The following is a 26,981-nucleotide window of genomic DNA, read 5'->3' on the forward strand; positions in this document are numbered from 1 at the left end:
CTAGTTGCGGCGAGCGGGGGCTACTCTTCATTGCGGTGCGCGGGCTTCTCATTGCGGTGGCTTCTCTTGTTGTGGAGCACGGGCTCTAGGCGTGTGGGCTTCAGTAGATGTGGGTCACGGGCTCTAGAGCACAGGCTCAGTAGTTGTGGCGCACGGGCTTAGTCGCTTGGCGGCTTGTGGGATCTTCCTGGACCAGGGCTCGAACCCGTGTCCCCTGCGTTGGCAGGCGGATTCTTAACCACTGTGGCACCAGGGAAGCCCACTACTCTCCATTTAAAATTTAAAAAACAAATTTAAAGTGAGTCTTCACCCTACTTTTTCCTCAGCTGCTAAACCCTAGAAGTGAAAACTTTCTAATTACTAATTGAATTGAATTGAATATTGAATTTCTAAATGCTCATCTAATCTGAAAGCTTGGGTATATTCAATATACCATTAGTCTTCAATATATATTTTCTACTTATATTAAAAATAAAGATATGTAAAAATGGAATTCCTAATTAGACATATGTCATAGTTAAACATTTCATTGGAGAAAGGTCAAAAAATTCCACAAAGAATGCTCTTCCTTTTTCTACTTTACTATAATTTTTTCTAAGTTAATATGGAACTGTTGGAAGATTGTTTTAGGGTGTCCCCACCCTCAGAGTTTGGATTTTATCCTGTAGGGACTGGGGATGTTTTAGAGGGCTTAAATAGGGAGTAATATATCAGTGCACTTAAGAAATAATTCTCAGGACTTCCCTGGTGGCGCAGTGGTTAAGAATCCGCCTGCTAAGGCACAGGACGCAGGGTTCAGCCCTGGTCCGGGAAGATCCCACATGCCGTGAGCAATGAAGCCTCTGCGCCACAACTACCGAGCCTGCGGTCTAGGGCCCGTGAGCCACAACTACTGAGCCCATGTGCCACAACTACTGAAGCCCGCACGCCACAACTACTGAAGCCCGCGCGCCTAGAACCCGTGCTCCGCAAGAAGAGAAGCCACCGCTCACCGCAACTAGAGAAAGCCCGCATGCAGCAACGAAGACCCAACAGCCAAAAATAAAAACAAACAAATAAATAAATTTATTTTTAAAAAATGCATACGTATAATGGCATATTAAATAATGGGGCTCTGAGTAAAACAAAGCAAGGCAAGAGGATAAGGAGTGTTGGAATTCTAAATAGGGTGGTCAGGAAAGGTCTCACCATGTGACATTTGAGCAAAGAATTAAAGGAGACAAGGGGGTGAGCCATGCAGACACCTGAAGGAAAAATGTTCTAAGCAAAGGAAACAATGCAAAAGCCCTGAGGCAGAAGCATGCCTGTCCTGTTCCAGGGTCTCCAGCGAGATCAGAAGGGCTGAGCAGGAGTTAACAGAGGGAAGGAGTATTGGTAGATGTCATCAGCGGTAAAAGGGAGCCATTGCAGGATTTCTGAGCAGAGGAGTGACATGACCAAACATATTTTCAAAGGATCTCTCCGGCTGCTAAAGCTGACAACAGAATGTAGTGGGAAATAGGGTGGAAGAAAGGAGACCAGATAGGAAGCTACTGCTGTAACCCGGGTGAGAGCTGATGCTGACACGGACCAGGGTGGTAGCAGCAGAAGTGTTGAGAAGTCATTTGATTCTAGATATAAAGGTAGAGCCAATGTGATTTGCTGATGGATGGAATGTGTGCTGCGACAGAAAGAGGAGTCAAGAATGACTCCAAAAATTTTTGGCTTAAGCAACTAAAAGACTAGAGTTACCTTTAATTGAGGAGAGAAAGATGGCCATGGAATAGGTTTAGGGGAAAAGATCAGTAGTTCAGTTTATAAAGAAGTTAAGTTTGGGATGTCTATTAAATATGCAAATAGTGGGGTTAAGTAGGTAACACAGAACAGAGTCCAGTTCAGGGGACAGGACGAGAGATTTACTAGATTTGGGGTCTTCTGCATATAGATGGTATTTAAAGTCGTGAGACTGGATGACATTTACCAAGAGAGTGACTGAGACACAATGCAACAGCAGCGTGGGCATCACCGGGGAACCGGTTAGAAATACACAACCACAGGCCCTACCCTAGGTCTACTGAATCAAAATTTGCATCTTAACAAGATCCCCAGGTGATTTGTATGCATCTTAAAGTTTGTAAAGCTCCACTGGTCCAGGTGAGAGATAATGAAGGGTAATAACAGGAGGGATGGTGTCAAGGGTTTACAAGTAGATGAGCTGAGTGAATGGAGGAGGGAAGGAGGTGAAGGGAGATTTCTGACTTAAGTGACCACTTAGATGGTGTGCCGAGAGTCAACAAAGAGATTATTAGGGGACGCACAGGTTGGGAGGTATGGAGGCAAGGCATAAAGAGACACACTACGGTTTTAAAGGTGCTGCTGAACTTGAGGTATAAACAGGACATCCGAGTAGGGAGATCTAGTAGGTAGACAGAAAAAGAGAGAGACTAGAACCTGGCAGTAAAACCCAGAGACACTAAAGACTACCTTAAAGGGGATATCATGGTTAAAAGAAGGCTGTTTATTTGATTTGATTTTTTTTTGAAGAATAGAATTAGAATGTTGGTTGGTTGAGGGAAAAGCACAATTAGGAAGCCACAGAACCTGCAAGAAAGCTAATAATTGATGGAGAAAGGTCCTTAAGGAGGTCACAAAGAAAGGATTTTAGGTACAAATTAAGAGCATAGCTTAAAAATAATGGGGAGAAATGAAAACATACGTCTACACAAAGAATTGTATGGTTTGGCTTTATACGTAATAGCCAAAAGCTGGAAATAACTCAAATGTTAATCAAGAAATGAATGAATGAATGAAGTTTATTATTATTATACTCAAATAATGGAATACTACTGAGCAATAAAAAGGAAGAAACTACTGATACAAATAACATGGATGAATCTCAGAGACGTTATTTTGAGTGAAAGAAGCCAGATACAAAAAAGAACATGCTATATGATTCCAGTTATATGATATTCTAGAAAAGAATTTAATCTATAATGACAGAAGACAGATCAGTGGTTGCCTGGGGCGGGGGAAACTGACAACAGAAAGGCAGAAAGCTTCAGGGTTCCTGCTATGGAATCCTTATTTTTTCTCCTGTGCTCTTCACTGAATGGCAATACATTCACCCATTCTCTTTGGATGGACTTGTTTCTCATAAATAAATATCCAGTTATGCTAATGTAACTATAATGATGGTGACAACTACAACAGTGACATTCACTGAGTTCTCCCTGTGTGCCAAGCAATATACTAAGCACTCATGTGATCCTTACAACACTCCAACGAAGTAGGTACTATTATCTCTTTTTTTTTTCCTAACACATGAGGAAACTTAAGCTGAAAGAGGTTGATTAACTTGCTCAAGATCTCACAGCTTGTGTAACAACCTTGACTCTAAAAGTTCATGCTCTTAACCGTGACACAAGATTTACAATGGTACGTTATCTACTGGTAGACATTAGAAAGAGGTCCACGCATTCAGAGCGCCTTTGGCTCATGGTACTTCTTATTAGCCACTCAAGTTTCATCTGCCCCTGCATTTTCCCTACCTAGTTGGAGCAACTAGTGCTCTCTGGACTCCCATCCCAAGTCCAGGTTGAGGTGTCCTTAACCTTCCCAGCTGCCAAGTAGTTATTTATCTGGTTTTCCAGTTATGACTCCCAGTTCTGAGCTTCTTCCCCAATGCTCTCTCCTGTGACTACCTACCTAATATTCATTCCTCTTTTCCCAACATCTTCTCTTCCCTCCCTATTCCCCCTCCAGGCTTGGATTCTATTTTTGTTTGAGAACTGGAACCCAAACCAGTTTCTCTTGTCTATGCACTAGGAATACATTTTCATTATCCATTAGCTCTAAACAGAACTCAAGGTATGTAAGAATACTCTCAGCATAGAACCGCTGAATCAGATTGTCACCGAGAAACAGCTGGCAAATACAACGCACGTATGGTGAGGCCTTTCCTCCACCACTTCTAAGACTGTACACACTAAAACCAACATAAATGCCTAAATAGAACACCTTATTATCATCATCAAAATTAGGGGATGAACACAGTGAGAAAATGTTTATTCAGCAAGTTCTTCAAATGATGAAAGAAGTATATTTTCCAGTTTTGTTTTGTGTGGCACTGGCCCTAACTATTTGTCACTGAGAGTTCGATATTACACAAAAACGTTGACACTTCCACACATATTCACATGTCAAAAATTAGAGCTAATTATATTAACATGACAGCCACTTACTTTTACAAAGGATATTCTGTGAATCTGAAGCGTTTTGCAAGATAGGCTATTGGAACCATTCCAACTGGTGTGTCAACAGTCTTCTCTAAGTTGGACTTAGAAAAGTGGTTTCACATGCAAATTGTAACTCTGAGAAACAATTTACGGTGATAAATTAAGAAATTCTATGATTGGACAAATAATTCCTTCTGGTGGAGTTCTACAGTAATCTTGGAAGTTTGTCCTGGGCAGCTGAAATAGAATTAACTTTAAAGACAACATCTGAGAAACAATTCCGCCGGAAACCCTGATGTCGTCTTGTGGACTAATGACTTCAAGGAGATGGGCTGGGAACATCTGAAAATGGTTTCCACCTAATTTCTGAGTAACTTCTAGACTGTTGCCAACAGCTAGCAGTCTCCTTCTCAAGAGGAGTGAGTGTCCCGCTTCCAGGAACGTGGATCTAGTCTTTTATAGATTTGGAAATTAAGGATTTCAGAAAAAAGAGAAGTGCCCCGCCAAGCCCAAGAAGCCTCTAGAAAAGGATTTTTTTTTTTTTTCCAGGGTGAACTCACCTGTTCCAAAGGCAAATTTACCGAGGTTTTCGGTTCCACAGAGAGAAACAGAAAGAATGAAGGGGCAAGACTCCCTGTTCCAAACTTGAATGTGACCTAGCTTCAGGGACAGTTGTACCTGACCCTCAAAGACCCTAAGCAGTCCTGAGCTGACTCCACCACAGGCGGGTTTTTCAAGAGCTCGGGGAGGGGACTTAGCCCCTCCTCAGGGCGGACGGGCCCGAGCCCTCCGAGAGACGCCCCGCAGCCCGGATGCTAATGAGGGTAACACCCGCGACCGCGCCCTCATTGGCTCCAGGAGGCCGGAAGTGCATGCGTCTGACGGAAGTGCTCCTCTTGTACGCGTCCGCCGAGCGGGGCCCCTCAGGTAGGCGGGGCCCCTGGCTCCGAACTCTGGGACCGAGTGGTGGGTGGAGGCGGAGAAGGGACCCCGAGGGCCTGAGGAGGTGGTTCGGTTTCTGGTCTGGGAAAAGCGGAAGAGTTTCGGGGGCAGCGGATTCCCGGCGACCTCTGGTGGCAGTCGGGCCTAGTCGAGCCGGCCGCCGCAGGACCCAAATGCGGGAGCTTCATGTTCCCCGGTGGGAGATGGGATTTGGGGCTGTGATCGGGGCTGCTCCCTGACCGCGTCCGGATGGTTGAGGTCCAGACGCTGCTGACTTCCAGCCGGGAAAATGTATGCGCTCCTTTTCCGTGCTTTTGGATATGACAACTTCCTTCAAGGCAGATCCGGGTGCGGGGTTTTCCTGAATAACACTCTCGGCCTCACTAGAAAAATCCTCAGAAAGACTGCCAGAGGCACAGTCGAAAAGGAAAACGGGTTTCTCCTCCTCCTCCACACCCCCTCCCGCCCCTATGATGTCGTCCTAGAAAGAGAGGGTGTGTTTCAGTTGCAGGCTGCCCAAGTGGCAGTTATTGGGACTGCTTTAGGTATACGTTTATATATAGTAAATAAAACCACTTGTTAATGGTTTCCCTTTTCCCAGCCAGCTCCACCCCCAGGTGGTTTGAACTTTGAGCCTCTTATAGTCCTGATGAACAGTTCCGCTTTCCTCAAGTTTAAGAAACTTGGAACTTCAAGAATTGGAGGTTTATGCAATTTGAGACCGGTCAGCACTGAGCAGAGTTCAGAGGACTAAGAGACAGGTGAGCATGAATGAGTACCTTAATTCTCAAAAATTACAGTTTTTGAGAGTAGTTTTGCAGTTGCGGTAAAAGGTGCACCACCTTTATTGAATACTAGGTGGTGCCCGCGAGTTAATCTTTCTGGGATAAATCTCAAATAATGTAGCATGAGAGTGAGGTTTTTAAAGCGTCTTCATCTTCCCTGAAATTCATTTAGAATAGCTTTACCTCCTTACAGTGCGTTGTGCCTTTATACAGTTCATTCAATTATCGAATATGTAGTCTGTATTAAGTGCTTGAAGAGGCTAAGAAAGAATCAGACCCATTTTCTGCTCTCAGTTTACAGTCTGGAGAGGAAGACAGACAAATAAACAACAAGCTATAATGAAATCACATATAATTCAAGGCAGACATAGTGTTAAATAGAGACTAAGATGTAGAATGCAGTGGAAAAAGCAGTCAATTCTCATTATTTATTTACCAGTTATTTATCCAGTACCTTCTACCTGCCCAGCATTGTGCTAGACGCTGGTGTATAAAGAAAATGTAAAATCCCTGCTCTTAAATAACTCACAATGTAGTGATTGGGAGGGAACCAAGGAAGGCATTATGGAGAAGGTGAAACTTGACCTTGAAGAATGGATGACTTGGCCTTGATAGGTAGAAGAAAATGCAGGCTCAAAAGAGAAGGATGAGGACTTCCCTGGTGGCGCAGTGGCTAAGAATCCGTCTGCCAATGCAGGGGACACAGGTTCGATCCCTGGTCCAGAAGATCGCACATGGCGCGGAGCAACCAAGCCTGTGCACCACAACTACTGAGCCTGCACGCCTAGAGCCCATGCTCCGCAACAAGAGAAGCCACCGCAATGAGAAGCCCACGCACCGCAATGAAGAGTAGCCCCCGCTTGCCACAACTAGAGTATGCCCGTGCACAGCAACAAAGACCCAACGCAGCCAAAAAAAAATAAGTAAAAATTTTTAAAAATTAAAAAAGGCTTCCCTGGTGGTGCAGTGGTTGAGAATCTGCCTGCCAATGCAGGGGACACGGGTTCGAGCCCTGGTCTGGGAAGATCCCACATGCCGCGGAGCGACTAGGCCCTGAGAGCCACAATTGCTGAACTTGCGCGTCTGGAGCCTGTGCTCCACAACAAGAGAGGCCGCGATAGTGAGAGGCCCGCGCACCGCGATGAAGAGTGGCCCCCGCTTGCCGCAACTAGAGAAAGCCCTCACACAGAAACGAAGACCCAACACAGCCATAAATAAATAAATAAATAAAATTAAAAAAAAAAAAAAAAAGATTCAACTTAAAAAAAAAAAAATTAAAAAAAAAGAAAACAACCTCAGGAACACAGTTCTAGCCAGTCTTTAAAAAAAAAAAAGAAGGATGAGCTTCTTCTCTGGTCCCTTTAATCTTGCCTCAGGTGGTTTCTTGGCTACTCCTCCCTTGATTAGCAAATGTTCGGAATCCGCCCTTTGGAACTCAGGGAAGGTCATGGAGACTGGAGTCTTGCCTGTAAGAAATGGTGGATAGGGATTTCCCTGGTGGCACAGTGGTTAAGAACCTGCCTGCCAGTGCAGGGGACACGAGTTCGATCCCTGGTCCAGAAGATCCCACGTGGCGCGGAGCAGCCAATCCTGTGGGCCACAGCTACTGATCCTGTGCTCTAGAGTCCACGAGCCACAACTACTGAAGCCCGTGCTCCGCAACGAAGAGAAGCAACCACAATGAGAAGTCTGGGAAGCCCAACAAAGAGTAGCCCCCCTTCTCCGCAAATAGAGAAAGTCTGTGCGCAGCAACGAAGACCCAACACAGCCAAAAATAAATAAATTTATTTTTTAAAAAAGAAATTGTAATAACAAAAACCCTATTTCCGATATTAACAAAAAATACAAGATATCTAAGAACATCCAATGTTTAAAGCCTTTGTAAATAATACTTTTTTAAAACTAGAGATCATAAAAGAAAGCTTTGATAAGTGGAGAGATACATTGCTTGATTGGAAGTTTCAAATTTCAAGGATACAGATTTTCTCCATATTAATTTTAATGTAACCCCTGTCAAAATTTCAATTGAGGGACTCACCTGGTGGTACAGTGGTTAAGAATTCGCCTGCCAATGCAGGGGACACGGGTTCGAGCCCTGGTCCGGGAAGCTCCCACATGCTGCGGAGCGGCTAAGCCTGTGCACCACAGCTACTGAAGCCCGCGTGCCTAGAGCCCATGCTCCACAACAAGAGAAGCCACCGCAATGAGAAGCCCACGCACCACAACGAAGAGTAGCCCCCGCTCGCCGCAACTAGAGAAAGCCCGCGCACAACGAAGACCCAATGAAGCCAAAAATAAATAAATAAATAAATAAAATTAAAATTTTTTTCAATTTAATTTTTTTGGGGAATTTGTCAAATTGATTCTTAAATTCATCTAGAAGGGAGAATGTACAAGAATAGTCAAGAATTTGGGGGAAAAAAAACAATAATAGAGCCAACTCCTTATCAGTCATCAGTATACACCAGCTCTAAAGCTATAATAATTAAAATAGTAAAGTAATGCCTTAGGACCAGAATATTATCAATGAAACAGACTTGAGTCTGTTTTTATTGAGTCTCAATTAAAGGTAGCATCAATAAATACTGACTAGTAAACAGTGTTGGGGCAGTTGGCTATCCATTTGAAAGAAAATAAAAGTTAGATCCCTACTTCACAGCATTAACAAAAAAATAGTATATTTTTGGGAATTCCTTGGCAGTCCAGTGGTTAGGACTTGACGCTCTCACTGCCATGGGCCTGGGTTCAATCCCTGGTCAGGGAACTAAGATCCCACAAGCCCCGCAGTGCAGCCAAAAACAAAAACAAAATAGTATATTTTAAAAAATCTTGAGATGGTCAGGGCCTGCTTTCATGGGACACAAAACTAAGAAGACATAGAGGAGAAGATAGGTTTGGCCATTAAAAATAATAATTTACCATAACAAAAAATGCCATAAATAAAATTTAAAGTCAGGAGACAAGAGGTAATATTTGCAACATAATTGCAAAGATTTTATATCTATGTTATATAAATCAGTAAGAGAAAGATAATCCAGTAGAAAAATGGGCACATTTCCAAAGAAGAAATTCATATCAAAAGTTGTTCATGCCCACAAGTCATTAGGTAAATGCACATAAAGACCAATAAGATAATACTAGGAGTATTCTGAGTCCTGGAGTGTACTTATTAAGAATGAAAAAGAATGTCAAAATGAGTCTTGTAAAGCAGAGTCACGCCTGATCTGTTTCTTTATAAATCTGTATTTTCATCTATCAAATATGTTTAAAGTAAGATAGACTAATAGTTAAAACTTCTAATTAATTTGTCAATTCAATTAAGAAGACTCCCAGGCATTTTTGTGGGGTGTTACTACTATATGCGTTTAAACTTTTATATATAAATAGAGATTTCTTTTTTTTGCACAGCTATCTTCCCCACACCTGTAGCTCAGAAAGAGTATAGCCACTTTTTTTTTTGGCTGTGCCACACAGCATGCGGGATCTTAGTTCCTAGACCAGGGATCGAACCAGCGCCCCCTGCAGGGTAAGCGCAGAGTCTTAACTACTGTACCGCCAGGGAAGTCCCCACCACTTTTTTTTTTTTTTTGAGTATAGCCTACTTTAAATTGCTTTATTGTTCTACTTAGAGAGTAAAATGGCTTCCAGAGGAAAGACAGAGACAAGCAAATTAAAGCAGAACTTAGAAGAACAGTTGGATAGACTAATGCAGCAATTACAGGACCTGGAGGAATGCAGGTAATAGTATAATTGTGTGCTGCTATACTGTAAAATGGCTTTTTTTTCTGCAGCTAGATTATAAGCTCCATGTGTGCAGGCCCATGTGTGATTTTGGTTTCCCCTGTAGTGTTCTTCACAGTGCTTTGTCTGCTGGAGAAATAAACTCAGTACTGGCTTTGGAGTTAAAAAGGCTGGGATATGAAAGTATTTAGATTAATTACAAAGTGAGTGTGAACTTGGGCTAAATATTTAACCACCTTAAGTTTCCATTTCCTTGAGTGTGAAATGGAAATAATAACACCCACCTTGTCTTCAGTATTTAAAGTAGCCCTGCCTGGTATCAAGCTGAGAAGGTACTGCTTGAACTTCTGGTGTGTCTTCAGCCTTGACTGCTCAAAGGACTAAGACTGCTCATTGCCTTTTTAACAACCTTGAAAGATTATTGTAAATATTGCAGATGAAGGGAACAACACAGTGCTTGGCCCAAAGCAGGCACTCAATAAATGGGAGCTGTTTTGTAGTTAATGTTTAATAAATGGCTTGTTTGGAGTACTCAGATGGCAAGTACTGCATTGCTGTTGTATTTCAAGGTGCATAAAATTTTACCCACCATTAACGATAATGATGGTAATAATAACAGCTATTTATTAAGTACCTATTATATGCCAAGTACTTTCCGTATTTCATTTAATGCTCATAGCAACCCTATAAAGTAGGTACTATCGTTATCTGCAGCTTATACAATAGATAAAAAAACAGACTTGGCTAGTTAAATATCTTGCCCAAGGTTATACCATTGATTCAGAGACTGCTTAAAAGGAAGTTATTATGTGGTTTAAGTATGTCTCATTTTGGTTTAAAAAAAAAAGAAAGTTTAATTGTCAGAATTGCAGGAAAACGCCCATACTAATATGTGAACACATCCATCATTAGTATTTTGATATTTCCTTTCAGCCTTTTTTCCCCAGGATATTTTTTGTATATATACGTATCTGAAGTCTTAGTGTATAAATACTAAGATTGTTTTTTTCTCTTGGAACTCTATATTTTTCTATATTATGTTCATTGTACTTCAGAGAGGAACTTGATACAGATGAATATGAAGAAACCAAAAAAGAAACTCTGGAGCAACTAAGTGAATTTAATGATTCACTAAAGAAAATTATGTCTGGAAATATGACTTTGGTTGATGAACTAAGTGGAATGCAACTGGTAAGCATAATTTACTTACGTTGGTGACACAGTTTGGTTTTTGTTGTTGTTTTTTTCCAGTAAGTATATTTAAGATAGAAAATGTACCTTTTTTGGGGTTTAACTTCTAGAGGAATGTCTACTTATGGATAAAACAGCATTTGCTTCCAGATCTTCATCTAGTTACATATTTGACTCCAGTGACATGCATAGAAATAGCAAATGGATACTAAAGTTGTAACACTGTTTGATGAACAAAGAAGACCTATTAAAAACTGAAGACCCATCAGTCAAATATTGTAATATCTGATTTGTTGGACTATTTTGGTTAGTTTTCACCTTCTTGTATTTCTAGGCTATCCAGGCAGCTATCAGCCAGGCCTTTAAAACCCCAGAGGTCATCAGATTGTTTGCAAAGAAACAACCAGGTCAGCTTCGGACAAGGTTAGCAGAGGTAAAGTTTCTTTAAATTGATCCAGTCCCTGTATGTATTTCTTTTCTCAGCCCAAGAATTTGCTCATGTTATTCTGCTCATGTTATTGCTTATGTTATTCTGAAGTTTAAAAATTGGTCATTTGAAAATGTACAACACCAAGAGTGAACCCTAGGGACTTCCCTGGCGGTCCAGTGGTTAATACTCTGCGCTCCCAATGCAGGGGGCCCGGGTTCGATCCCTGGTCAGGGAACTAGATCCTGCGTGCCGCAACTAAAAGAGCCCACACGCCGCAACGAAGACCCGGCGGAGCCAAATAAATAAATAAATGATTTTTAAAAATAAATTAATTAAATTAAATTAGAAAAAAAAAGAGTGAACCCTAATGTAAAGTATGGACTTTGGGTGATTATGATGTGTCAGTGTAGTTTCATCAGTTGGAACAAATGTACCACTCTGGTGGGGATGTTTATAATGGGAATACTATGCATGAATGGGGACAAGGGGTGTATGAGGAATCTCTGTAGCATTTGCTCAATTTACTGTGAACCTAAAACTGCTCTAAAAAATAGTCTATTTCAAAAAACTGGTCAGTTGACTTTAGAGCCACAACCCACAACTAGGTTTCTGACAAAATTAGTCCTTTGAGCAGTTGTTGTTGATAACGAATGTAGAGGTTTAACCAGCATATGGCAGTTTAAATTGCTACTGACTGCTTGTGCTACGACTCTACATTCAAAGTTTTACTATTTATTTCTGGAGCTCTGACTTGAAATCCCATCTAGCATTCATTAGCAGCCATGCTTTATGCATGTGCGGCCTTTCCCATCTAAGAATTTCAAACATCTTTATAAACCTGACACTTGAGGAAGTCTGTTTATAGACTTGAATATAGTTAAGACATTAATAAGTTATTTGCAGCCATTGGTAATTTAATAGCATAGTGGTTAAGAGCATGGAGTCTGGATTTGTACCCCTGTTCTACTATGGACGTATGTGATGTTGGGGGAGTTATTTTCTTCAACCTCTTTTTTTTCTTCTTCTTCTTTTTTCTTTTTTCTTTCTTCGGCCGCACCACGCGGCATGTGGGATCTTAGTTCCCCGACCAGGGATCGAACCCGCGTCCCCTGCATTGGAAGGCGGATTCTTTACTACTGGACCACCAGGGAAGTCCTTCTTCAACCTCTTTTTGTGCCTGTTTCCCCATTTGTAAAAAGGCAATAATGATAGTCCCTACCTCTTATGGTTGTTATGAGGTTTAAATGGAGTAAAATGTGTAAAGCACATAGAAGAGTACCAAAGCATAGTACATGCTATCAATGTTTCTGGTGGTAGAGGTGATATTTAACCAAAGGTCCAGGAGATCTGTTACCAGTTGTCTCATTCAGGCCTTTAGACCACACTTCAGTTTAATGAAATAGAGTTCTTAGAGGATAGCTCCTCTTTAAAGAAGCTATTGACCTACTAATTCCTCAGTAGAGTTTATAACTAAGACAATGGTTATGATTAGTATCAAGATTTATTAGAACTGTGTAATAACATTTCTGTCATGTTTGCCTTGAGTTGTTTCTATAGTTCTTTATAATATTAATTGGTAGAGGACCTTTTCTTAAAAAAGTACATCTGAAAAGCTTGATTTTATGCAAAGAATGCTTTTAACTTAAATACCATATGCTTTACATTCATCTATTACAGATGGATAGAGATCTCATGGTAGGAAAGCTGGAAAGAGACCTGTATACTCAGCAGAAAGTGGAGATACTAACAGCTCTCAGGAAACTTGGAGAGAAGGTACTTGTATTTAATTTAATATATTAGGTATAAAGAAAAAGTGGGAAGTATTTGGTATAGAACTTCTTGATCTGTGATTTAGTTTGTGGTCCTAAGACATTCTTAACAGTGATTCCTAGAGCCACTTTGTTCACATTTGAACTCAGTCCTTTGGGCTTTGTTCTGTTCATTTAGCTGACTGCAGATGACGAGGCCTTCTTGTCAGCAAACGCAGGTGCTATACTCAGCCAGTTTGAGAAAGTCTCTACAGACCTTGGTGAGTACCCTCGTATTTCTGAAAGCTGGACATGAATTACTGCTCTAGATTGACAGATGGCACGGGTGAGATAAAATGATGGCCTTTTCTTGAGTTTAGAGGTGAAACCAGAATTGTTTTCTTTATAAACCTCTTTTTAATGGGTTTGTTTTGCAATACTATTTAATTAAAAATAATCAAGTTAATATAGCCTAATGCTTTAAAAATATTTGTCAGCTAAATGTAAATATAAAAGTAAACTAAAATGTTACATGTTCTATTTCATACCTGAATTAAAGTAAGTATTTGTAACCAGTAAATTGCCCTGCGTGGCTGAGTTGTTTGTGCAGGGAAGGAAACTGTCGTGGCAGTGGGGAGGGTCAGGGATAATGCGCTGATAATAAAAGCTCGTTTCATTTTCTGTTTTATCATCTATGTGATAGATTTTCCTCTCTTTACCTGGAACTATAAATGCATTTGAAATGACATTTCTGTTTATTATGTGTCTTTCTCCTTAGGCTCTGGCGACAAAGTTCTTGCTTTGGCAAGTTTTGAGGTTGAAAAAACAAAAAAATGACATGGTGTGAAAACTTGGGACATTGATCGCATTCTTGTTGTAAATGGCATTTTTCTTCCGGGGATTTTGAGTCATGGCAAAGAAGTCAAGAGATTCATGAAATGTATTAATAACCTAAGAAAAGGTGACAAAAAAACATACTTAAGGCTTTTGTTTATGCCCTTCATCATTGTGCTTTGTGTAGGGATACCCACTTCCGTGATCCTGGACTTGTTGGGATGGAGGGGCTCACTGGACCTTATTCATTATGGTTTGTCTGTTTAAGAGAAAACAAAATAGTGTCTCTGCCTGTCTTTATTGAGCCTCCTTGTTTTTAAGTGCTGGTAGTAAATGAAAAGATGCGAACTGACGATTCTTCTCTGTTTATAATTTATCCCCACTTGTTGGAGTAAATAATGTAGCAACATCAACAGACCTCATATGTGTTCACAGAACTTTAGAGTTCTAAGTGATCTTAGAATCATTTTCATTTTACAAACAAGGAAAGTAAGGCTCAGAAAGAGCAAGTGACTTTCTTAAAGTCACATTAGAGACAGAGCTGGGGATAAGACTTAGGTGTCCTGTCAGTTTAGTGTCCATTGAGTTTTATTTCTTTATTTTGTGCTGCTTTTAAAAAATAATTCACACATATCGGTGCAAGTCCGTGTTTATGAAAATTCAATGTCCCAAAAAAAGTTGTCACTGAGGGACCATTCCCCAGCCCGTAAGCTCTCAGTATGAATGGTGCTCATTGTATCTCTGAGTTTTGAGCTTGGAACAATGGGAGCCCTGTTGAGAGTCTCCTGAAGTAACTTAACCTCCTGCGTTGTTTCACCAGGGAAGCAATTGGAAGTGGCAGCTTGAGGCCCTCCCTGTGTGTGACCTCTTTGCTGAAACCCAGTGGGTGGTGACTGTAAACTACTATTTACTCTTCAGTTTTGGGAGAAACACAAAATAAGTTATGAGAAGAAACCGGTTTCTCTCCTGAGTGTTTACATCTCTCTGCATGCTCAGATATATAGATTTTTCCCATATGCATGTACGTCAGCTTATTTCCTAGGCTCTGGCCACTTTATATTCTTTCATATTTTTTTCAATATTCTTTTTCTTTAGACTTTATACAAATTAAAAACATTTTTAAAGCTTCTTGTGTACTGTAAACTCTACTAGGTGCTCTGCCAACTGGACAAATTAGGGGACCTCAGCTACATTAATGCCTTACTTGGAACTTTTAATGGGTAATTTTTTATATATTGGTTTATGACGGTCACAAACTCATAAAATTGTGACAAACTAAGAAAAAGCAAATTACCTGTTATTCATCTAGGGCTTTATGGTCAATCGCCATTATTTCATTATTCTGTGTGTTTTTTTTAACCAAAGTGAAATTCACATGACCATTTAAAATTCATCATTTTAAAGTGTGCAATTCAGTGGCATTCAGTACATTCACAGTGTTGTGCAATGACCACCACTATCTAGTTGCAAAACATTTTCATCCCCCCCAAAGGAGACCCCATACTTCTTAAGCAGTCATTCCCTCCTCCTTCCAGTCCTCTAGCAACCACTAATCTACTCTCTGTCTCTATGGATTTACCTATCAGGACATTTCATATAAATGGAATCATATAGTATGTGACCTCTTGTGTCTGGCTTCTTTCACTTGGTGTAATACTTTTTAGTTTAATCCACATTGTAGTGTGTATCAGTACTTCGTTCATTTTAATGGCTGAAAATATTCCCTTGCATGGATACCACTTGGCGTTTATCCATTTATCTCTTGATGAACATTTGGGTTTTTTCCACTTTTTGGCTATTGTGAATAGTGCTGCCGTTATGAACGTTTGTGCCTAAGTATTTGTATAAATACCCCTTTTCAATTCTTTTGGGTATATACCTAGGAACAGAATTGCTGTTTGGGTTTTGTTTTGTTTTGTTTTAATTCGTAGCAAGATTCCCTTCCAGTAGTAGTAAGACAAGGAAAATTAAGAATATTTTATATTTGAAAGAGGCCTAAATGAATCTGGAGTCCTTAACTTTGGTTTCCCTTAAACTTTCTGTAAGACTAACCTCAGTGAAATATTTTATCATTAATCACATTAATATATTCATTTTGTAAGTGATGACTAGTACTTAATTTAACATTAACCTTCGTTTCAAAGTTTGCAGTGCCTAGCAAGACACTGTCAGTCATGGCCGTGTGACCTTTGGTAGGTGACAATATATATATATTTTAAATTACTTAATTTTAACATCTATTTTTAAAGTTTTTTAAAAAAATTTATTAATTTATTAATTTATTTTTGGCTGCGTTGGGTCCCCGTTTCTGCGCAAGGGCCCTCTCCAGTTGCGGCAAACGGGGGGCCACTCCTCATCGCGGTGCGCGGGCCTCTCACTATCGCGGCCTCTCTTGTTGCGGGGCACAGGCTCCAGACGCGCAGGCTCAGCAGTTGTGGCTCACGGGCCTAGTTGCTCCGCGGCATGTGGGATCCTCCCAGACCAGGGCTCGAACCCGTGTCCCCTGCACCGGCAGGCAGACTCTCAACCACTGCGCCAGCAGGGAAGCCCTGGTGACAATATTTTTGAGCCTCATTTTCCTCATCTGTTCAGTGGGGATCATAGGAGCTAACTATGACATAGGATTGCCATGCATTCCCCTCTCTTTCTTAATGTAGAAAGCTTTACATTGGAGGTAATCCACCATTTAATAGTTTTTTCAAGGGCCATATGATATATTTTTCACAAATTTGGTAATTTAGAAAAATAATTTGAAAAGTCTATACAACTATAGTTATTAAATGACTTGTAAACTATGTTTATGTTCATATTTTGCTATATTTAATCTTCTAGTTTTTTAGACGTCTTGGGAGGTCTCAAACTGCAATAACTAATGCTAAGGCAGCTTTTTGACATCCTTGGGTCAAGCTAATATTTTAATGAAAAGAATTCCTGCATTTTTCAAAGAACTGGGGTTTGCCGCAGAAATAAATTCCAATGATCCAGTGTCCAACCTGGCTGTTTAATGAAATCTAATAATTTAAAACAATTTCTCTTTCAGTGTTTTGCTTTGTTTTTATCCTGTGAGTGTTAAGTTAGGTAGAGGAAGAAATCAAGCAATAGAATGAGTTGTTCCCAGGAACAAGTTGGAGTTGGGACAGATGGGTTGTTAACTTTGGTCGATAGGCCTTTTATTGAAGACACTCAGCCAAAGAATGGTCATCTTAGGCAAAATAAAAGACTGTGCAAATCCACCATTGGAATAGTATCTTATTACAGTGACTGGTGGATAGTTTGAAATTATTACAGGAAAAATAAACCCAGACCATTTTGCCTAGAGCTTTTCAATCACTTTCCTGTCCACTTTTTTTTTCTTGTCTTTTCATTACTAAGACCAAAGAATACTCTTCTTTGCCTCTCAAATTGTTTTTCAGCATTAATATGTAAATTAAAACTGTCAGCATTCCCACAGACCCCCCGTGAACAAGCTGTAATTGCTTCCAGTCTGTGTGGCCCTGGAATTAAAAAGATTTAGAAACTGGGGAAACTAGTACTTAATATTTTCATTAAGTTGCAAAAAGCAGGTTAGAAATATGGCTCTACTAGATATCACCCTAGAATATGGCCTTTTGACATCCTCACTCATTTTCTTTTTGGAAGCCCTTCTCCCTGCTCACACTAATAGCAAGGTGGAAAGACTGTAATGCTGAAAGGACCTCAGACACAAGGGGTTACTGACGTTCTTAAGAGCTTACAATGCAAAGTCCATGCTGTTCCAAGCAGAGGACCAGGAAAGTTGAGCGGTTTGAGGCTGTCAGTTGGTAGCTTCCTAACACTTGGTTGTTTTCCTCTGAGAGCATCACATTCCTTACAGCCTCAGACAATGGACTACAATTAAAAATAAACAAGTAAAAAATATTTTCTATAAAGGAGGTCAAAGAGAGCCACCAATTTTCTTTTGAGTTAAGAAAGAGGAAGACAGGGACTTCCCTGGTGGCTCAGTGGTTAAGTCTGCAGGGGACACGGGTTCGAGCCCTGGTCCAGGAAGATCCCACATGCTGCAGAGCAACTAAGCCCACGTGCCACAACTACTGAGCCTGCGCTCTAGAGCCCGCGAGCCACAACTACTGAGCCCACGTGCCACAACTACTGAAGCCCGCGTGCTTAGAGCCTGTGCTCCGCAACAAGAGAAGCCACTGCAATGGGAAGCCCGCACACCACAAAGAAGAGTAGCCCCCGCTTGCTGCAACTAGAGAAAGCCTGTGCACAGCAACGGAGACCCAACGCAGCCAAAAATTAATTAATTAAAGAAAAAAGGAAGGTAATGCTAGTAAGAGTCCTTTCTAAGATTATGCATCAGTTACAGGTCCTCTGCCCTCAGCTTCTGGCAACTGTGACAACTTCTGAAGCCTTCCCACAAGAACCTCTGATTTTGTGTTTCAGTCATAATTTCAATACATGGTTTAAGAGTTTGTTATCGTAATTATGTCTGTTCACTCTAAAATGTCTTAGTAGTTCAAGTACTATTTTTTTGTTGCTGCTAAATTGTCATATATATACATGGAGCTTTTCTTATAATAAGAGTTCAGTGATTTTTTTGGCTTGTATGAAAACCTGATTCTTTTAGGCCTGGCCTTATTCCTGCAATACTCGTAAACCAGGCCAAGTTGAAAACTGAGGCAGTGACCCTCGATGATAATAAAAAAAATAGGTAACTTAGGTAAAAGTAAATATTTGGCCTGGATTAGGTTGTAAGTGATTGTCTTAATCCTATGGTTGACCATGTTCTTAGAAAATGTGGTGTTTATTACTTCATCTTTAAAAAAAAATTATTTTTTTTGGCCACGCCACTCGGCATGCAGGATCTTAGTTCCCCGTCCAGGAATCAAACCCGTGCCCCCCTGCAGTGGAAGTGCCGAGTCCTAACCACTGGACCACCATGGAAGTCCCTTAAAAAAAATTTTTTTTTTAACTTTGTTAGCGCCTCAAATTTTACATCAAGTTTATTCTAGGTCTTGGTAAATTATACCTTAGATTTGGTTTTTAAAGCTCTGAGCTTGTAAATAACTATACTTCAATAAAAATAAATAAAATTTAAGAAAAAAGATAGCAGCCTGTAGGAGGCAATAAATCTGGCACCCTATATCAATACTTGGAAGAGAGTCACCCACCAATCAGGAAAGTCCACTTTAAACTCATAGAAGCAAGAAGTAAACTTCCATTGCGTTTGAACCACCAAAACAAACAAGACCTCTGAGCTTATACTCATTTGCTTAAATATTTTGTTTCATATTTACTCAGGAGAGGAGCATTTGTAATTTTTGAGCAAACAGGCAAAATCTCAGCCCCTTAGCCTCAGCCTCGTGGCATTTCTTTTCATCCTGTCTTCCAGAACTATGAGTGGTTTATTCCTCTGCGAGAAAATACCATGAGCAAGAGTCCAAATAAAAGAGTACATGAGACATACCTAAATCTACTTTCCATTCTCAGGAAGGAAAATGTGAACTCTGTCTTTAACTTGTGAGCCTGGAGCAGAAATGAGGGATGTGAGTGTGTGCTCATTCATGTGTGTGCCTCTCTTCTGGGAGCCTGACTGCTCCCACAGTACTCTACGACCTCCCACTGTGCTGCTCTTGCCAGAGAGGGAGGTTGATTGTGCCAGGTTAATTTTGTTACAATGAAGGCACTGGACAAATTGTGTACACTAGACCCTTTTACTTTGAAAAACTCAAAATGTACTTTCCCTGGTGGGGATTAGGTCTTGAAAGTGAAGAGAATAGGTTTTAGAAAAATCTTAACAGCAATTACTATGTGGAAGCAAGGAAAGCTTCTATCTGCTACCTCTTCTGGTTGTGATGTCATTTATTCTTTCATCAGGCATTTATTGAGTGCTGAGATACGCCAGACACATTACTTGGCTCTTTTTGGTTAAATTTTCTAAAATGGATATTGAATAGAGTACTTTTATTAAAAAAATAAGACTCTTAAGTGTTTATATGGTTAATAGAAGTTTAGATATCCGGCTGCATCACCAAGAGGTTTATTTCACAATGATAAAATTGTGTTTTAAATAGACCTACCCCTCCGTCCAAATCTGTCACTCCATCATAGTTAGCTGGATCCTTAGAAACATTATTTCAGATGTGTATTCACATATTATAAGGAAGATTACACTTGGAAATAATTCTGATCTGTACAATTTGATCTAAATGATCTCTTTCATCTATAATTTTTTACCTCATTTTAAAATCAATCTTGTAGGAAATTCCCTGGCAGTCCAGTGGTTAGGACTTGGTGCTTTCACTGCTGTGTGCCTGGGTTCAGTCTCTGGTCGGGGAACTAAGATCCTTCAAGCCACGCAAAGTGGCCAAAAAATAAAAAATAAATAAAATCAATATTGTAAAATGCATATCTCACTAAAATACAGTTGACCCTTGAACAACACGGGGGTTGGGGGTGCCCACCCTCTGTGCAGTTGAAAATCCACGTACAATTTGACAGCCCTTGGTATGTGTGGTTCCACATCCGTGGATTCAAACAACCACAAGTTGTGTAGTACTGTAGTATGTATTTAGTGAAAGAAATCTGGGTATGAATTGACCCACACATGCAAACCCATGTTGTTCAAGAGTCATCTGTATTTATATTATTAAGTCATTTTGGAGACTATTAAATGGAAAGAAAGTGGGAATACTCCTGTAGAGGAGGAAAGATATCTTTCCTCTTTTTGTGTTCTTAACTGGGACCCCTACAACAGAGGCAGATTAACAAGAGAAAAGCATACACACTTATTTACTGTAAGTGTTATGTGACATGGGAACCTTCATAAGGAAATGAAGACCCAGAGAAACTGTTAAATCTGAGTGCTTGTATGCTAGATTTGATGAAGGGAGGAAAGTTGTGGGAAAATGAGATAGAACAAAGGTGACCTAAGTGTAAGAAACTGAGGGAAACTCAGCCAGATCCATTTGTTCCCATTCCTCTCTGTCTCTTCTTCGAATGTAAGGATGTTCCTTCCTTCCAGGTATTGGGGAGGGCACCTCTCACATGAGGGTTTTATGACCTGCTTCAAGGGAAGGTCGAAAGTCCTTACTACTCATGCCATTTCTCAAGTTCCATCGGCTTAAAATAGTCAATATGCCAAGGTGCCATATCGTGGGATGGTGTGTCCCCTGAACCCTGTCACTACATTTCTAATCCTAATTGTGCCACTCTTTTATACTTAATTTTGGCCTCATTTTGTCAAGTCACCTTCCAAATATTCATGTAGATATTTTGTGAAGAATAGTTATTAAATGGTTAAATGGCTTTGAAACTACAGTTTAAGGAACTGTATAAAATTAAATAATGCCACTTTCATTAAAATATTTAAAATCTTAAAATACACATTTTAAGAATACTAAATAAAATGGAGGCGTTGTGTTTGGTTTGACAAAGGGAAGCTTGTGTTCATATCTAGATATTTGAAATAACAGGAAATTAAGATCATAAAATATATTAACTAGGAGTACCTAATGTGGGGAAAAGCCTACAATTCTGTTTCTCCTGTCTTTTCGTTTCCTGGATGTGAGATTAATTTACTTTTAAATTTCCTTTAATGACATAACTTGTGCTACAGAGATCTTAGAATAACCCAAGACATCCTAGTGAAAGGATGTTATTGGGTTTGTGGGAATTTGTGTGTTAATATTATAGTCTGTCTCAGCAGGGTGTCATTAAGCAGCAGAAATGGAAGGCAAATTAAAACTAGTCCCTTTATCTTTTGCAGACACTGCAGCCCCTTTAGCATGCTGTTTCTATGTGTCTTCTCTGAAAAGAAATTCAATGGAAATTGCCTGCTCAAAGTTGTTTTAAAGTCACAAGTGTCACCTGTGTGCTTGCGTAAGGACTCCCTGCCTCCTCTTCTCTGTGAGCATGTCTTCTGCTTTCCTGAGAAAGCTTTTCTACTTAATAGTAAAATAAGTGTCCCTTTCTGTTCTGTCTGTACTTAGCCACCAATTAGTAAGATGAGCAGAAATGCTGCCATGCTGAGCACCGTGCTGGGGGCATGGAAGAGGCTGACGCTACTTCATGACGTGAGCTATAGGAGCGCCTTTTTATCTCCCAGGAGAGGTTCTCAGTAGGTTTGGTCTGCCCCCTGGAGCCTGTAGCTATTTCAGTCTAACTACTCACTAAAGTCAATCTAAGATATTGCTAAAGCCTTTGGATTCTTCAAGTGCATTGCCTCCACTCGAATTCAGCTAAAAATAGTTCACTTTCACTCCCCAGGGCTGCTTCCAAGTTACATGAACTCTCCCCTCAGCCTCACACCCCACCAAAAATATTGATGTCCACAGCAAGACTAGCTTCTTATTAAAGACCCAGGACTATGGCTGTGAATGCATTCCTAACTGCAAGAATGGAAGAAAAGAATGAATCCCAGTTAAAGCTAAGCCCAAGAATGTGAGATAAATCAGGACTTTGGGGGGAAAACAGATTTGTTTTCCTCCCAAATAATAAATTTTTAAAAAAAGAAAAGAAAAAAAAATGCAAAAACCCCCACCCCCCAAAACAATAAATTAAATCTAAAAATTGATGAGAGTACATAGCACTGTGCCAGACTCCTCCATCATAAATTGAATGCCTACTGTGCCATTCTAAGCTGATAATTCTAAGCTGATAATATTATACAGTTTTATATTCTATCCGGTAAAGGCTTTGGGAAAATTAAAGCAACTGTTTGGGGGCTAAAGCAAGATGGATTAGGACGAAGAAAGCAACAGACTCTACCATGTATTTATTCTCCATCAAGAATGGAATATGCCTCGATGATAGCTGCTGTGATATATTGGAGTGTTACTCAACAATTATTTATTCAGACCTTCCTGCCTTGAGGTGGAATATACTTCCTTATCCCGCTGTCTTGGGCCTGGCAATTAGACTGGATTTGACAAATGGGATGTTTATGGATATGATTCCTGGAGGGGTCTTCAGTGTGCTTCCACAGTTTGTCTCGGCGCTCTTGCTCTTCTGCCATTCATCATAAGAGGAACGTGCCCTTCGTGGCCTCTGGTTCAAGGAGAATGAGGACACATGGAGCAGACTTAATCCCAATGTACAGCTAAACCCTGTTGATCCCGGCCTAACCCAACAGAGTCACAGTCAACCCACAGCCTGAAGTATACCCACACCAGGCAATTTGCAGGCCCCTGAACAAAAACCACAAATGCTTGTTAAGCCACTGAGTTTCGAGGTGGTTTTTTTATGCAGCAATCACTTGCTAGTACGCCGTTCTTATCCCACTTTAGTCCATTCTCCTTGCAAAAGCCATAGTCATCTATTTAAATACAAATCCAACGATGTCATATCCTTGTTTAAACCTTTTGGTGGTTCTCATTACTTTTGGGGATAAATACTGAATGCTTAGCATGACCTATGAAGTCCTGTATGATAGGGGCCTGACCTCTTTCCCCATCACTCTGCACTCGAGCCACCCAGCCTTCTCTCTCCATAGTTTGATCTCACCATCCTCTCTTTCTTCTTCGTGGCCCTTTTATGGGCTGGTCCCACTGTGTGCTATCCTCTTCTCCCCACTCTTTGCTTAGTTAACACCTACTTATACCTTAAGTGTGAGCTTAAATATTACTTTCCCAGGGAAACTCTCCCTGACTCTAATGCAAGGTTAGGTTCCCAATTATATGGTCTCAGAGCCCATTGTGTTTCAGCTTTTAGCACTTAACTATAATTGCAATGAATTATTCAGGTGTATAATTCATTGGTGTATGTCTTATCCATCATGAGGGCAAGGACAATATGTGTCTGATTTGCTGCTTTATCCCCTGCCTAGCACAGTGACATGCGATTGGTTAAAGAGACTATGCTTGAACAAAAGCCAGGGGATACGTAATAGTTCACGTGTGAAACGTTGATGAAGTTCTGAATCAGTTCAAATGAAAGGTCCCGTAAGAACTTAGAGGAAGGTAGTGTGAATATTGGAACAAGGTCAGAAAAAGACACCTGCAAAGAAAACACAGTCTCTTGTTAGTCACAGAGCCAGGTTAGTTACAGTAATAATGAGCGTTAGATCTCTAAATGTTACTGAATTAGAAATGAAAACTCCGATTGTAAGAGGAAATGTCGTTAGCTGCCAGGGGATTGACAATTTGGAAAGGTTGCACTGTAGAACTACCAATTAGTTTCAAACAAGTGGAGATTGTCTAAGAATTTAAAAATAAGATCAAACTGTGCCTCTTTTGAGCACTTAACTTTTTAAAATAGTGTCACAGCTTATGTAATAGGAAGAAACCGTTCTAGGTATCCTGATATATACAAAGAAAAAGTAAAACCTACCAGGAATGACACGACGTTTGAAATTTGAAGCGAAAAATCTCACAAAGGTTTTAGTACAAAGCACAAAGAAAAGAAAATCAAGGTGGATGGAGCTTCAAGCGTTAGACTTCCAGTGCCCTTAGTGTGTATGAGCAAGAAAGATGCATCTCGAGGGGAGACTTGGGACTCACAACCTCAGGGTTCACTGGAGCCTACGAAGACCTGGCTGAGCCCCCTCCTGTCACTCCCTGGCCTGCACGTGCTGTCACAGAGGGCAGCCTGTGGAAGCCATTTCATTTTCATATGCCAGTTTTTCAGCAATGTATACAAATATAGCCTAAGTTGCCTTTTTTTTTTTTAAGGGAAAAAAGTGGTAGAGGATTTTAAAACATTCTTTAGCTGTTAAGTATCTTGGTCTATTTCCCTTGGCTCTGTAGCTTGTGTGAATTAAAATGATTTCAACAGAGGATTCTAGAGTGCAGCTTCTTTTTTTTCCTTTTGCCGCCTGTGTTGGCTCTCATGTTCTTTGCTTAAATAATTAATAATCATTAGTATCTGTTATGCAGCGTGTGGGAGGATAGTGGATAATCTGGGATCCCAGGACATCTGCACTATGCCTGTCCCCTTTGCATAAGCTTTCATGTGAGGCTCTTCATTAGCTGGCACCAGGGTGTAGATTTGCTACCCTCAGCCTTTAGTGTTTATTAACTATAAAAAAAGAGCCCCATCTGACTTACAACCAGCTGGGGGCAAGTACTGCTGATGGGAAGTAATTTCCTAGAAGAACAGTAATGAAGAAAGTGAGGGGAGCGGTGTGTACAGAAAACAAAGCCACAAAGTTCATTTAGATTGAGCAACCTCTGCTGGACCAAAATGCAAAATCTAAGTGTCTGTCACATTACTGCAAAGCTCGACCTCAGTCTTACAAATAGCAAATAGCTAAACATATAAATGTGGAACAGGAGGGTTTATACTCTCAGGTAGGTTTGAAAATTTCTACTCTTAGCACAGTGAAGGGTAGGAGCAAAGCTACAAATATTTAATAATAACAGGCCCCACTACTTGTTAGCAACAGTAAGCTGGTGGGCAGTGTGTCCATCAGTAGGGTGAGGAAGGAATTGCTTGTCAGGAATGGTCTTTTCAGTCTCACCTAAATACACTGGTAACATTTCAATATCTACAGATATGAAATGCATTGGTTTGTGCAGGGGGGAAAGATAGCTGTTCTGTCATTTATTCCCAGAGAGTAGAGGCTCTTTGCTTTTAGGGATGGTAATTTTTTATGCTTAATTAGACGATAACCAGCCGGGAAAAAAAAGGTGATAAACAGACTACTGTGCTTAAAGGCTAATAGGCTGAACATTTGGATCTAAATTGAGGCCTTATGTTGGTTTGTCTTTACTAGGTGAACATTTGAGGCTCACAAAGTACACTTATTAGGCATGTTGGTCAGGCTTCACTGGTAGCACAGTGGTTAAGAAGCCGCCTGCCAAGGCAGGGGACACAGGGTTCGAGCCCTGGTCTGGGAAGATCCCACATGCTGCGGAACAACTAAGCCCGTGCGCCACAACTACTGAGCCTGCACTCTAGAGCCTGCGAGCCACAACTCCTGAAGCCCACGCGCCTAGAGCCTGTGCTCCGCAATGAGACAAGCCACCGCAATGAGAAGCCCGCACACCGCAATGAAGAGTAGCCCCCGCTCGCTGCAACTAGAGAAAGCCTGCACGTAGCAATGAAGACCCAACGCAGCCAAAAATAAATTAAAAAAAAAAAAAAAGACATGTTGGTCTGTCAAAACACTCAGCCAAAGAAATGAATAATTATTTCTTTATATTGTTCCCAAGCACAGTACAAACAAGGTTCCGTGATGTAGGGAGCATGTACGTATCAGATGCTGCAGAAACCAACAGTCTAGGGACAGGTTGGTGGTGAGCCAGATGTTCAAAGCTGCACATACCCCACTCATGACACAAAATATGTATATCCACTGCTCTACAAAATGCTTTCATCATTGTGTTTAATAATTCCTTATTATCTCCAAAGTAAACTTAAATGACAAGTCACTTGCCAAGGCGAAAGAGGAGAATGGCACACGACCGCGGCATGCTTTGTCTGCTGCGCGCTTAGCCTCCGCGTCGCTGTCTATCCTCAGAGAAGTTAGAGTTGTATCACGTGTAAACAGGATGACAAACATAGGGACCGATGCAAAAGACAATTTTTTGAACTTTCTATATTATTGGAAGTTATTAGTGTTTAAAATTTGGTTTTCAAAACACAAAAAGAATTGGTTCTTATTTTTTCTTTACTAAAAAAAAATCTCTTCTTTATTCAGTACAAAGTCTTTTCCTTTCTCTCCCATTCTCACCTTGTACCTGCTCAACTTGTAGGCAGGAGGCTCTCTTATAGGGTAAAATTTGAGGACCACTGTTGCCATAACTACTTCAAAATAGCTTTCCTTCCCTGCAGCCTGCTGTGGCTCCACTGTTGTTTCATACTTGGCCTGAATGTTTTACTGTTAGAGTTATCCCTTTGGTACAGAGGATAGAGATTTTTTTTCCTCCAGAAAGCAACTATTTAAAGATACATATATGTCTGGGAGCACAGAGAGGCCTTCCCCAAAGCTGAAAGGGTAAAATATAGAATCATAAATTTATTGAGTGAAGAGTGAGAAGAGGGTTGGTAGCATTGGAGTTGCGGGTGGAGATGGGGAAATAGGAGTGGCTATCAATGGGAGGGAAAGTCCTGGGTTCAGTCTTTACACATTTATTTATTCATGCAGTATTTGTTGAGCATCTACACATGTCAGCTA

The 26,981-nt window shown here is 40.5% G+C and overlaps 2 protein-coding genes across 7 annotated transcripts in view; one reads left to right on the forward strand and one right to left on the reverse strand.

Moving 5' to 3' along the window:
* Window positions 1-5,042, reverse strand: part of NMNAT1 (nicotinamide nucleotide adenylyltransferase 1) — a 28,046-nt gene extending 23,004 nt beyond the window's left edge. Inside the window, exon 1 of one of the 2 annotated variants that reach the window (XM_082461411.1) lies at window positions 4,775-5,042. The gene's annotated coding sequence lies outside the window, so the exon portion shown is untranslated. Of the gene's footprint in view, window positions 1-4,220; window positions 4,306-4,774 lie in introns of those variants that run through there. The other variant, XM_082461410.1, reaches the window with a different exon arrangement.
* Window positions 5,043-5,777: 735 nt separating this feature from the next.
* LZIC (leucine zipper and CTNNBIP1 domain containing) lies at window positions 5,778-25,916 on the forward strand. 5 transcript variants are annotated; one of them, XM_082461494.1, is made up of 7 exons: window positions 5,778-5,917; window positions 9,571-9,679; window positions 10,738-10,873; window positions 11,208-11,306; window positions 12,981-13,076; window positions 13,251-13,332; window positions 25,578-25,916. In XM_082461494.1, the coding sequence occupies exons 2-7, from the start codon at window positions 9,579-9,581 to the stop codon at window positions 25,610-25,612; spliced, it is 549 nt and encodes a 182-aa protein (XP_082317620.1). In that variant the 5' UTR covers window positions 5,778-5,917; window positions 9,571-9,578; the 3' UTR covers window positions 25,613-25,916. The 5 variants fall into 5 exon arrangements, with proteins under 5 accessions (XP_082317620.1, XP_082317621.1, XP_082317618.1 ...); XM_082461495.1 differs by lacking the exon at window positions 25,578-25,916 and adding an exon at window positions 21,856-22,062; XM_082461492.1 differs by lacking the exon at window positions 25,578-25,916 and adding an exon at window positions 13,830-14,237.
* The last annotated feature ends 1,065 nt before the right edge of the window (window positions 25,917-26,981 follow it).

The sequence above is a fragment of the Balaenoptera physalus genome (assembly GCF_965194825.1).
Source record: "Balaenoptera physalus genome assembly, chromosome: 1".
Lineage (NCBI taxonomy): Eukaryota > Metazoa > Chordata > Mammalia > Artiodactyla > Balaenopteridae > Balaenoptera > Balaenoptera physalus.

What these genes read in the sequence shown, in the direction of transcription:
- LZIC (XM_082461492.1), top strand. Translation starts at nt 9,579, where the DNA reads ATGGCTTCCAGAGGAAAGACAGAGACAAGCAAATTAAAGCAGAACTTA. An exon ending in TCAGGAAACTTGGAGAGAAG is followed by an intron (nt 13,077 to 13,250) that starts GTACTTGTATTT and finishes CTGTTCATTTAG; the next exon opens with CTGACTGCAGATGACGAGGC. An exon ending in GAAAGTCTCTACAGACCTTG is followed by an intron (nt 13,333 to 13,829) that starts GTGAGTACCCTC and finishes CTTTCTCCTTAG; the next exon opens with GCTCTGGCGACAAAGTTCTT.